Source organism: Lepidochelys kempii, chromosome 1 (assembly GCF_965140265.1).
Source record: "Lepidochelys kempii isolate rLepKem1 chromosome 1, rLepKem1.hap2, whole genome shotgun sequence".
In the NCBI taxonomy this organism is placed as follows: domain Eukaryota; kingdom Metazoa; phylum Chordata; order Testudines; family Cheloniidae; genus Lepidochelys; species Lepidochelys kempii.
Window position 1 is genome coordinate 285,492,819 of NC_133256.1, and position 13,795 is coordinate 285,506,613.

The following is a 13,795-nucleotide window of genomic DNA, read 5'->3' on the forward strand; positions in this document are numbered from 1 at the left end:
AAGTAAAAAATGTTAACTCAAGTATTACTATGGGATGTCATCGTGGTTTGACATCCAGATCTGATCATACTAAATAGGGGTAGTCTAGCCCTCTAGTAAAGCACCTGCTGTAGCCTTTGAATGCTCACTGTAAGTACATCTTGTCACCATGCCTCAGTGGGTCACAGCTGAGAATGTCAAATTCAGGACAGACTGCTGAGAAATGGGGCAGATTCACCTCAAACTGATGGTTATTCTATCATTAGATTATACCAAGCCAGGAACAAATGTGAACTTCTGTCTCACCACACTGGTTAACAAGAAGTCAGAGATGCAGTCTACTTGGGCATTCCAGCCCTTGTCTCACCACCCAGACACTGGACTTTATGATGAGTGGTTACTGAAAACCAATTTCATCAGCTATAAGGTCCCTATAATCCCCAGGGGTTAGCCATTTAGCCAGGTCAATATAAAACTCAGATCTTGCCCAATAATCATGCTGATGCCAATCCTTTAGTAAGTAAAAACTAAATTAAAAATAGAAAGAAAAGAATTATTGAATGGTTAAGGAATCATGCAAGTGGTTGCAAAGTTCTTATATCAGGTTTGTAGCAGTGATGGAATAAACTGCTATCTTGCAAAAGTCTCTCTGTAATCACCCAAACAGATTGGGGGTCATCAGTCCTTGTTCAGACCTTCCTTGTTAGAAATCCCATCCAGAGAAATGAAGCCGGGAATGAAGAAAACGAAGACGGCTCACATGCCTTTTTATATCCTCTGCCCGGTGCATGGAAGTTTACTGTCCCAAAGAAGGCCCACCTCCCCTGTTTCTGGAAAGTTACTGGCCCAAGGTGGAGTCCAGGGTCACATGAGCATATCACATGGCTTGTGACTCACAGGGAGCGGCCATTGGCCCCTCCCTGTCGAAGGCATCCTCAGGAAGAGCCACCTGCATGGGATGAGTTTCTTCAATGGCCCACTGTGACAGCTGAGTATCCTTGATGAGCGGGGCCATTAACACACAGCTGTCTAGCCTTGATGTAACTTCTATCTGGGGGATGTCACCCAGGAATACAACACATGTGTAAGATACAAGTACATAGCTAATATTCATTATTTCAGATACAAAGATGATATATGCATATAAACAGGATAATCGTACTTAGCAAATCATAACTTTTCCATCGACACCTTATATGATACACTTTGTATAAGGTTTGTGGAATGGTGTAACCCTGGAAACAAGAGTGATATAAATGGTCACCTTTGTTTTACACAGCATCACACATCTTCAGGTATGTTTTGTCCCTGCAAATAATTAAACCCTCTACTTGTGTGTGCCTCCTGGTTTACCATTCTCCTGTCCGTTTCTACCATGTTTAGCACACACCTGGTGCCACTGCAAAGGAGTGAAGAACTGCAGGAGGTACGTTTTCCTGTCTAACTACCATTCAGCCATGGTTGCATTGGCCACCCAACCCTGGTATTGTCCGATGCATTCCTGGGCTGGAGGACCTGGTACCCTGGAGAGAACTCAGGACGTGGTGCAGTTGGAGCAGAAGCCTGAACTCCAGTGGCCACTAGTGCAAGCAGCCTCTCAAACAGGTCTTGCTGCTGGGCTCTATCTTCCTCCCCCAAGCAATGTTCCTGTGCCAGAAACTGCACTGCCAATCTTTCCTCGTGCACTGCCGTGCTCTCCTCATGCTCCACAGCCTGCCTGGGCATTTCCATTTGTCATGAATCCTTTTCCCTTTGGTATTTGACTAGCATATTGGCCCTGTCCAGGATGTCAACCCTAAGGCAATTGAGGAAACGCTGCCTCTTGGACCGCTCTCCAACCGTTTGAAAAACCAGTCTCCTGTTGGACAGACTGAGCTGCAAAGGTGGAAGGGCCTGAAAGCAGATATATCACAGTGCATTATTGCCTCAGGACTTCAAAAAAGGTTCAGAACATCCTCAGAGAAAAGTGCCTTTGGAACGTCAAGGCTCAAAAATTCTGAGTACTCAGAAAAGCAAGGCAATATAAGATTCTTCCTCTGAACACCCCAGCACATCTTTGTAAGAATGTGTGCGTATCAGGTAAAAATGTCACATGAAATGCTTAACTGTTTTTCACTTCCTGGTCTTCATTTTGAATTCCACGTTGTGGTGTGGGGGATAATGCCATGGGGCTGGCATGAAGTCTTCTCTAGTACTAAATACACACTGCTACCCATGACTTGTAACAAAAATTGCATTGCTCAAAAATTGCTCAAACTGGAAATCAGTCCCATTTGTACATTAACAACAACAGAGCCAGAAAATTACCAGGCTCCAGGGCTACTTCTGCTTCATCTGTTTCTGCTGCCTGTTCTGTGACCAGCTGCTCCTCCTGGGGGTCATCAAATTCTTCCAGGTTTGGATCCAGGACATGCGACAGCTGCTCCATCGGCAAAGCCTCCTTGGGGACTGGTATGAGCATCAGAGTCACTTTGCTAGCCTGATCCACTGTTTGCTGGCTCCCCTCCAGTGCTATATTGGATTTGAGGGTCAAAAGCTCACCATCCCGGCTGACCAGGCTATCATGAACTGCTGCGGGATCAGTGTTTTGGCATAGTATCGAGCACCTGGTCACAGTCCTCATAAAAGAGGCAGGATGATGGTGAGTTCTCCGAGGGGCTGTTCTCATCCCTGACTTTCCAGCACTCTCTCTTGCGTTGCTTAACTTGCTTTCTGCATTGGTCATAGGTCCAGTGAATCTCCAACACTATCAACATGTTCACTACTACTTGGTACACATGGTCGTTTCTGGGATTCTGACTGAATTTGAATGTCATGCTCATCTCACACCAGAGATTTACCAGTATCTGACTGTGGTTCAGCGGCCAGGTAGTAGCACACTTGTCAAAGACTTGTTCCTGTCAGTGGTCATAGACAGTTATCTCTGTCTGCAGCTCAGTGGTCAGAATCAAACGGAAGGGTTAAACGCCAAGCAGCGCCAAGTACTTGCACCAGAGGGGTTGCTTCCATTTCCTGGGAGTCAATAGGCTACTTTTGGAATGGGTTAGGAACACTGGCCCATGGGATTATGGGATAGTGTTGGTGGTCTCTAAGGACATGAGTCTTGAGAACCCAGGCCTATGTTCCATCCACACTACAAAATGATAACATTTGGACCCAAGTCCCAGAGGGATTTAGGCTTGGACTTATCCTCCACCAGATTCTGGGACCTGGGTCCTAAGTGCTTATATGGACGGAAGAGGTGGGGAGGGGGTTGGGCTTCAGCCTGAGCCTGTTTATCTACATTTCATTTAAGCTCAGTGTCCAAGAAGATGTCAGTGACAGCCTCATCCCATTTACAAGTAACAAAACAAAAGACATGGTTATTTAACTATAAACATTTCCTCCCCTTTCTAGAATCTCAGCTTGTCATACCAAGCTGAGACTTTTCCAGAAGCTATGAAGACCCATTATCACAATTACTTTAACTTAGACTATCCAGTTTGTACTGTACTAGTCAGTTTCCAACTTTTGCTTACTTTATAAATAATCAACAAGAGTTGGACTTTTGTTACGTTGGAAACTTAGAATATGGGCTTCTGCACAACAGCCATTCCTTTGAACCTGCATCAAGTCCTAAAAGGAGAGTGGCTAGATAAATGTGCCATGGGTGAAACTGGTTGAAACTTACAGAATTTTCAACTAAATTTGTCAAAAATTCAATTTGTACAAAACACACCATGAAAATGTTGCACAAAAATGTTGGGGGGGGGTCTCCACTAGCATTAACCAGAGGTTTGTTTTGATGAAGTTACATTGTGGAAAACCCACATTCTCCCACTGCAGTGCTACAGGTCAGTTAGAACAATATATCTACCAAGAGCAATATCCAATGAACAGCAGGTAGGCCTATTGATCTACAGTTTTGTTAAAAATGCATGTGTATGGTCATGTGTTTGATGGCGAGCATGTGTAATTTTTAAGAGACAACCATCAATGTAGGAGATTCTCCTCTGAAACCTAAAAGCAGAAATTGGTTTTGTCCAGATTCTGAATCCTTTTGGATCCGGACTTCCATATCAAGCCCATTTCCGGGCTATTATAGAATATGTCATCTATATGACATATTCCCCGGCAAAGATGGAGTCAAGGTTGAGAGTTTCTGCTAGTCATTTGGGAGTAAAAAATTTCAGGGAGGTTGCAATTATCCCCAAACTTCTATAAACCCAGAAAGTTCAGAGTTAAGGATTACATTAAAGAAATACAAACTTAAGGCACCCAGACAACCTTAATTCTGCCCTATAGTGGTGTCAGGCAGTAGCCATACAATTACAATTAAGACATTTTAGTGTTTGTGGTCAAAGATTAAAGTAAACTGATTTTTAGAGGCAAGATTTTCTTCAGAGCTTTTCCCCTCATGGCTAAACATCTGAATATATATTAGCACTGTTATGTTTATTTAGAAACCAGAGAAATTTCCCCAAAAAAAACCAAACAATAGATTTAATTTAGGATTAAGATTGCTCACATGTACATTTCATCAATTTCCCAAAATCTAGAATATCACCATTATATTCCTTTTTCTCCTCCCTCCCCAATACAAATAATTTTCCTTATACCCACTTACTGACAGCATCCATTACTCATAATTCATGTACTTCCTCTATCTCAACAGCAAACGTACAACTTAAGTGACAGTCATCCTAACCTTATCCTTAAAAAAACAATTTTCCTAAACATAGAAGAATGTAGATACCACCAAGTACACGTCTATCTTACAAAACTATGCACAGCATCCCATTATCATTTTCCTGTTCTCTCACTCTTCCAGCACACTGACACATGTCTTTACGCATTGTAACAAAGTGGGAATTTTCTGTAACTTTTTAATGAATGATGTGCATGAAAGTGACTTACTTGATGGGAAACTCTTGGGGTTGGCCCACTGAAGTGGTTTCTCCAAGAGACTGCTTAAAAGCTGGGGCACAGCACAGCCGTGACACACTCCAAAAAATAACCAAGGATATATTCTTCTGCACAGATCAAACCAAAAGATCATATCTGAAACATACTCTTCATTCTAGCATCAACATCACTGGTGTTAAAGTTGCACATTTGTTGCTGAGTGTGATGTTAGCACGGGTGTGTTGGCCCACATGACGCAGCGAAATAATTGCATGCACTGTGGAACGAGGTTTCCTAAACTTGTCGCTATTACGTCAATGAGATTTTGTACTTGTACAACCTCCTCTATAACAAAGCTTTTGTTTGGTAGAAATCATATATACTATAAAGAAGGAGGCAGACAATACTGGAGGGTAGATGCTTGTAGGACAAAAACAAGTCTCAGCTGCAACTGATATTTTTATTATGTCAAAGTCTTCTGAACAGTCTGAAGTATATTAGAATGCCACTATTTCCCCCCCCATCTCCTGTATTTTATAGCTGTGCTAAGAGCAGTGGAACCCTTTAATATCTACACACTGAGCTCTCCATTGATTTTCAGAAATCACGTCCTTTCACAAGTAATGACTTGACATGCAGAGTCTGGACTACAGTCAAATAATTTATTTTTGCCCACTTGTCTCTAAAAGTTAACGGTTAAACAAAAACTAGGAAACATTCCACACATCTCATTTCATTTGCAAGCTTTTACTAAGACAATAGTCTTTTCGGTACCATGAGTATTATCTCTCCCCCCAATAAACAGAATGATCAGCAATATTTTAGTTACACTGTCGATAGAAGTAGAAGTAGTAATCCGTAAAAAATATCCCAGCATAATTTGGATCTGTTGAACAGTCTGCAAGATCCTGCAGGAGAAAAATAAAGGAGATTAATGTAGAAACTAATCACAGCTAAAATGTCATGTGTCTTTTGGTCTATTTCCCATTTGAAAAAGGCTTACCGGTGCAGCTACTCGGAAATGGTATGCGCTGTCATACCACCAAGTTACAGGGAGAATCCAAATATGCTGACATCCCTAGATAATGAATTATAGAAAAAGAAATTTGATAACCTCATTTTACATTCAGTTGGAGAGAAGGATAGGCTGTGAAAGCATTTCATTGCCAAATGCAGTATGAGTCATTGCGATAACAAGACTTGATAGCTACAGTGAGAGAAGTCAGCACACTTAAAGACAAAAGGAAAGTGCTGACTTTTAATGTTCTGAATGGGTTTTGTTCTGATCAGCTCAGGAATTGACAGACATCTGGCTCCCAGCATTCTAGGCTGGCTGTGAATCACGAAGCTCCCTCTTGACTCCTTTAGGAAACTAAAAATTTTCCAGAGGTGCCAAAGTGCTCTGTAAAGTTTACAGTGCACTAGTGGTAAACGTGATTCAGCTGATTAACAAGCCGCAGCAGGACTAATACCCTGGGTGTGCACAGGCTTCTATGTATTCCAAGGCATAAAGCAGCATCTTCACTCCAGGACTGTTGCAAGAAGATGTCCGCATGCAAGATTTGGTTGTGTGTGTGTGATATAACACTCTACCACATACAAATGCAAGTAATGTATTTTGGCTCTGACACTTTTCCCTGAGATTGTATAGGGATGATTCAACCCCACTATTTCCAGGAAGAACAATGTTATAATGGTTTGACTTGGCACTCTCATTTCATTCAAGGACCTCACAGATGTCACAGATATCAAAGTCCCAGCTACCCCCTCACCCTGGGGCAATAGGTATTATGCACATTATAAATTTTAGGCAGAAATTGTTCAGAGGCCAGCTGACTGCTGGGCTACTAACCCCTGGGGAATAAATCTCTCTACGCTCAGGAAAATAAGCTTGAAAACAAATACTTTCAATAGCAGCATTTTTATTCTGACTCATGCCAACCTTGAATAACTCACTGTTACAGCTGCTGGAAGCAGTTTCTTACCTATGGGTCAAACTAGACAGCTTTAGTCCTTTGATGTGAATTTCAAGTTGACACATGAAGCCTGACTAGCTTTGCTGCCAGTCAGTCCCAATGACATCCCTACGTGGGCAGATATGGAGACTCTCTGGGTTTGACTCAGAGCTTCAGGGGCTGCTGGAAATACAGCTGGAGGTCAGAGCTCCCAGGATCTTCATTCGCTTGTACCTGATGATTTGCTGTAGCCACAGCAACCCTACATCTTTTTCAATGGCATTTGAAAGTCATCTTGGGCAGGTAGAGGAAGACAGGGCTCCAGCTGATCAGCACAGCAGCAAATCAGCAATTTAATAATACTTAAGAATGCAGGGTGTAAGGAGCATGTATGTTCCCCAAGCTAAAAGCAGATGTGTAATGGGCCAAACACGACTCCCAAGTGTTCATGACATGTAGGTTTGCCCTAGAATTTTATTTGCAAATTTTCTACCACCTTTATTCCCCACTCCCACCCTTTTTTTAAGCTAGCAGACGCACTTCCAGGCAAGTACAATAAAGACTAAATACCCATTCCTGTGAGGTACTGAGCTGCCTCAATTCTTACTGAAGTTAATGGTAGTTTAGGGCACCCATCTCTTTGCTGGAAGTGAGTGCCCAACACCTGGCAGGATCAGACCTCCAACTGGCTTGGGTGGAGGGAAAAGTTCTGGTGTTTGGGACAACTTCTATTCCCCCCAAGACATCCCAGAGAATATATGAAAATAATTCTCACCTACACACAGCAAGCTTCTCTCTACATTGCTTTATAGGTGAAATTCTGGCCCCACTGAACTAAATGGCAGTTTTACCTTTGTTTTCAATGGAGCCAGGATTTCACCTTAAAGTCATAATTCACTAGCAGTGGAAGCAGTAGGATGGCCAGGGGCTTGGGGGTGGGGGACTTCATCACCATGTGGCCACGGTGGCGAACACCCCAGAGTCCTATCGTGTTACATCTTCCTCCATAGGTATTTACCACCAGTGGAGAGTTTCAGCTCTGAAGTTTGTGAGGGTCCATGCACCCCAAGTGGTATGTAACATGCATTTTATATTTGAGTGAGTCTACAGAGGCCAGAGGAGAAATGAAGACAGGAAAAAGCCACCCTCACAAGAGCCCAATGGGAGCCTTAAGCCATCATTAATTCAGTTTTTGCAATGTGGAGCAGCAAACTGATTCGCACTAACGGGTTAAGTTCTACTTTCATTTACACCAGTGGAAATGCAGACTAACTCTATTAGATTTGGATTTTAGTTTGGATTTCCACCATTAAACTGTGAGCAGAATTTGGCCTAATATGTTTGCCAAAATAATTTGAGGGTTTTAATCTTGTATCTGTTTTTCATTGATATTTTTCAAGCACCCACAAGTGCGGAATTGACTGAACCTAGAGATTTGTTGGCTTGCTTTTGCTGCCTTTGCATGTGCCTGGAGTTCCTCAGTGTAGGCTCTTCTGTCCCCTACCCCTAACACATCTCTGTGCTTTGATCACCCCAGGATGGCCTTCTGCTGGGGAAGGGAGTTAAGCACCCACAGCTTCACAGAATTACAACCTGAATGTCTCCATCTCCTGTACTGGGGAGGGACGTTCAGCAGATACATGAGTTATGACTAACCTTTTCAAAGTTTTATCGTCTCATCTATAACATATACTGGCACTTCCTAAAGACATCCCAAAATGCATCACTGAGGCCCACAGTCTCATGCAATTTAGGTATCAGGGTTGTCTAAGAAAGATGTATGCAGGGATGTCTTTAAGAAGTGCCAAATGATTTGACAGAGGGCGAGACTAGTTACAAATTATTTCTTTGCTTAATACCTCTCAGGGCCAAGTTCATGGGGACATTGAACATGTATTTCTGTATTTTATCTTTGCAACTCAGAAAAGTGTTACCTGGGTGGTTTCTTGGAAAGCCTCTCTTTTGTTTCTGTTTCGTGACTGATAGGAACACATATTTCCAAAAGTGACTTTGCATTGAAAGACGATTAATGGCTCCGTAGTGCTTCAAGAAAAAAGAAAAAGAATCCAAGGTTCTACTCTGCTGCTTGGAACTGAAATACAGACTGGAAAAAAACTAAAACAAATTCTTAAGGGTAGTGTCTTCATTGCAGCTGGGGGTGTGAATGGCAGGTCATGTGGACATACCCACACTAGCTGTCCTTTAGCTAGAGAGCTACAAATAGAAGTAAGGAAATGGCACAGCACAGGCTGCACAAGCCCATTTCACTCCCCGGAGTAAACACTCACATGTGCAGCCCACGCCATGGCAACCTCACTTCTATTATTAGCGAGTTAGCCAGAGTACAGCTAGCGTGGGCACGTCCGCACCAGCTGCCATTCACACCCCCAGCTGCAATGTAGACACACCCCTAGTGGCCAAAATAAAGGAAATTAGGGTTTCTGTGGCTCAGAAACTCTAATCATGATCTGGACTCTTTCCTGGGAGAGTTTGCATCTGCAGTTTTGGTTCAGCCCATCTAACTGCAAAGCCAAATCCATGTCTGCATATAAACTTCTCCAACACTAAAGGATGTTCAGACCAAAGGCTATAGCATATTCCAATCTCTCCAAAACAACAATAACTACATGCTTTAGTTTATCATTCCCCAGGGCCAGAAAACCTTTGGACACCATAACAAGACAGTAAACAAACCTTGACAGAAGACAAGCCCAACACACACATTAGAACAGGAACCTTCACAAAGAACCACAATCCTGCTGTGCACAAACATGCACGCAATTAAAAAGGGAACAAGCACATCCTGCGCCTTGCCCTGATTGAGGTCCCAGGTCAACACTGGCCCAGGGAGAGAATTCCAGTCAGAATCCTTCCACTGAAAAGACCCTGCCCCCTCCTTTTCCAATAGTATCTGACCATGGTCATGCCCTTCCAATCCTGCCAGCATGGGCAGCTGTGATAGGACTTGAGGGTCAGAATAAAACAGACCCAGAAGAAGCTGGATGAGGCAACAGGTGACAGAAAAATGGAAGCAGCAAGGTGGCATAAAAATGTAGGGTTGTTTTTTTTCTGGGAGGAGAAAAAAGGGCTTGTACAGCTTTACTTAGACATTTGTACAACACAGCAATTGTACGAATGTATAATGCACATGCCACATACTGCGCCCTAGATAGGTTGCAATGGGGTATGTTGGCGTCACTTGATTTTTATTTAGCGGAAATAAGAACATAGTATTTGGATATAACAACACACGCAATTAAATGTGGATTGTCTGTGGATTTCTGGTTGGTTTGTTTTGTCAGTGAAAGGTCACTGAAATACATTCAGAGCAAAAGAACTGGAGAACACAGCGGGAGCATGACAATAAGTTTAGCACCCTATTTTCTAAAACTATGAGCATGACACATTCATATCCATGCACGAGGGCTGCAACATTGTACATAAAGTCACACGCTTAAACAAAAGGTTTCTTTCTACCGCTTCAGATGATGCACAGCCACTTCAGTAGGAGTCCTGTTATGGTCACGCTAATCTTACAAGCGAGAGTGTTCGTATGTGAGGTCAGCAGATTGCCTTTAAAGCGTGTTCCATTAGCTTCATAAAACTCTGCCTTGGAATTCTGAGAGATCAGAGTAATGAAATGTCATGAGGCAGAACTAAGCATTCCCAATTCAACAACCATTTTGAGTGGGATCAGCCTCCACTGGAGGAGAAGAGGAGCAGAAGAACCGGTTACTTCTGAGAGAACAGAATGGAACTCGACCTATGTTCAAGACGAGAAGCCTTTGCTGACTAAGAGCTTTGCTGTTGGTTAGCTCTGCCCCATGGCATAGGTAAGGACAGGAACTATTTTCTAGTCTCTTAATTAACATTTCCTTTATTAAGAAAAATCACAATAAATGAAGGCCCCAATCCTTCAAATGCTTATGGGCAGTGAGTAAAGTTACATATGGGCTTATCTATAGGATTTGGGCCTAAGACGATCACATTTTAACGTCTGTCTCAGTGGGTGAAATGCATCCTTGTGCAGAGTGCTGGCACTAGCCTGATGCAGTATATCCCACTGCAGAGCTATTTCAAAGACTTAAGTTATGCCTAGACATAGTTCTGGCCCTCTGCACAGGAATGAGTTTCATCTGGGGTCCAGAAAAATGCGGCAGAAGCAATTTCATTCTAAAGCCCAGAGCACATTTTTCCTATAGACACTTGCATTGATTGTACTTACTTGATTTCCAATGAGAGTATTACATTGATGGGCGTGTATTTGTTAACAGGAATAACATAGCTGTAATTTCCAGACCTAAATGTTGGCAACAATAAAGGGACAACATTAACACCAAAGAGTTCATGAAGTTTGTCTGCATGAGTATGAAAATTATATCTGGATTAAGAAAAAACATTTAATAGATTATGCTGTAAAAAGTCTCTTTTAAACAATAATATTTGCAATTAACTTTGAAAAATGGAATGGATATTTATCAAAACACATGAGAGGACAGGCAGGCACCAATGCCACCTTAATGGCATTCATACCTCATCACACTAATAAAATATAACAAAATATTTCACCCACCTGCACTGTCGACCTTTACTACAATAGCGACGGTCAATTTTTTGCTGCGTTTCCAAAATCTGCATGGAACTGATTGTTGTATCAATCCCTAAAAACATTAGGAACAATTTTTTTCTGGATTACTTCAGGAGTTTGGGGTAAGACAGTAATAACATTGCAGTTAACGCCGTAGTTCCCAGCCCCTTATTATCCATGGTAGAAGTTGCTGCAGGTCTAGTCACCAGCAATAGAAACCTTCAGCTGATGAGCTTTATCCTCATTCCACAGTTAAAGGGGAGATTGAAAGTAAAAGTCACATGTCAGAATTCCATGGGCAACATATTGGGCACCTCATATTAAAGCATTTTCCTAGAACAGAGCATCTAAGGTAGAAGTTGCTGAGTGTATTTGCATATTTAGTTTCCTTAACAGGAGCTGCTCTTGCACAGATACACCTGAGAGACACCAGCCCTTAATTTGAAAATCATTGCCTTTTCCTAGATAAATGATTCAGAATGGAATGGAATTACTTTTCTAAGAATCCCTTGAATTACTGTTCGAAGAATTCGCACCTGCAGAAAATGTTTCATTCTGTAAAAGCATTTGATTTTATATTAACCTATTTGATACAACATGGGTACATATGCACTTACATACCAATTAAACTGTGGTTCAAGAAACAGATCAGCTAAAATCTAGAATTAGGACAAACCAGATCAACCCCCTCTCCACCTCTAGCTCCTGAGATTTTGGGAAATTCAGATCTCAGCTTTGTCTCTCTTCCTTCTCTTTAGGATGTGTTGAACTCGAACACCAGGTCAAACCCACCTCCCCAGACTTTATGGAAGTTTGAACTTGGTTCAGATTCTGTATCTGAATTTCATATTTTAGGGGTGACAGGACTAACGTAAACACTGGGAGGTGTTATGTGCTTCCAAGAACTCTCTTAAAACAATGGACAAGTCAAGTCCAAATTTTCAGTTGAGTGGGGTTCCTAGAAAATACTTGGGAACAGGGAGTATACACATTACCCACTCTCAGAGCCATCCTTTTGAAGCTGTGCCTTGAAGAAAAACCTGTGGTCTGTCTGATTACCTATTCATGATCTCTTCAAAGGCCCCAGCTGGATAAAGGAGGCACTCACCAACTCATAGGAGAGCTAAGTCCTGAGTGAAAGCTTTTACGAACTCGTGAGCACAGGAAAAACTCCAGGTGTGTGTGTGTGGGGGGGGGTTGAATGACTAACTGCCGCCCACAGCCCTTGTTGGAGTAGTGCAGGGGTTCTCAAACTAGGGTGTCGGGACCTCTCAGGGGGTCGCAAGGTTATTACATGGGGGGGTCCCGAGCTGTCAGCCCCCATCCCAGACCCTGCTTTGCCTCCAGCATTTATAATGGTGTTAAATATATATAAAAGTGTTTTTAATTTATAAGGCGGGGGATTGCACTCAGAGGGTTGCTATGTGAAAGGGGCCACCAGTACAAAAGTTTGAGAACTACTGGAAAAGGGGGTGATCTCTGGTAAGCTTATTAGCATGTGTGTAACTTCTTTTACTGTTTTTAATATATTTTCTCAGTAATGCTTTTACCATAAGAATAAAGCACTTGCTTAGAGAGCTGTGGGTAACTAATAACTGTGGCAATTAAACTATTTACTGTCTCTCAGGAGAACAAGAAAGTAGGCTGGCTTAGGCAGCCTGACTGTGCTGGGGAGGTTACAGTATAGGTAGGGAACTGTGCAGCCTGGAAATACCCTGATCAGGAGGTAAAGACACGCAGGCTTCCACTCAAGAGAGGTGAAGTCTGAGAATCCTGGAGCCTAGAGTGGGTGCCCTTGCAGGGCCCTGGAGAGGGGAACCCAGGTGCAGTTGCTCTTAACTGTGACAGTAATGACTACAGGAAAGGATGAGGAAGGAAGCTGTTACCAGACTAGAAGGAAAGTCAGTGGTTAGGCCAATAGTCTGGGACTTGGGAGACATGGGCTCAATTCTCCGCTCCACCATAAGGTTCCTGTATGACATTGGGCTAGTCATTTAGTGTTGTCATGCCTCAGCTCCCCACCTGTGAGATGGGGATAATAGTACTTCCCTACCTCACAGGGGTGTCATGAGGATTAAAGATCGTGAGGTGCTCAGCTACTATGGCAATAGATGGCATAAATAACTTAGATAGATTGACCATATTTGTCCCTTAAAGATCTAGTACATTAGTAACCTTCCCTTCATGACATCACTACTTTATTATGATTTGTATTACAGCATGCTGGAAGCCCCAACCAAGATCAAGGCCTCATTGTGTTAGGCATGGTACATACACATCAGAGACTGTCTGTACCCCAAAGAACTTGCTACTAAACAGCCAAGCCATAGGATGGGAGGGTAACAGACTCAGAGGTGTGGGATTTGCCAGAGTCACACAGCTAGTCTAG

General features: G+C 42.6%; 1 protein-coding gene across 1 annotated transcript in view; it reads right to left on the reverse strand.

The window, feature by feature from the left end:
* Nucleotides 1-5,538: 5,538 nt before the first annotated feature.
* The window catches only part of MYRFL (myelin regulatory factor like), a 64,077-nt gene continuing 55,820 nt past the window's right edge, over nt 5,539-13,795 (reverse strand). The window contains exons 22-26 of the mRNA XM_073339326.1: nt 11,392-11,479; nt 11,044-11,118; nt 8,753-8,861; nt 5,867-5,941; nt 5,539-5,771 (exon numbers count right to left, since the gene is read on the reverse strand). Of these exons, the coding sequence (XP_073195427.1) occupies nt 5,685-5,771; nt 5,867-5,941; nt 8,753-8,861; nt 11,044-11,118; nt 11,392-11,479 (434 nt within the window). The 3' untranslated portion in view covers nt 5,539-5,684. The remainder of the gene's footprint in view (nt 5,772-5,866; nt 5,942-8,752; nt 8,862-11,043; nt 11,119-11,391; nt 11,480-13,795) is intronic.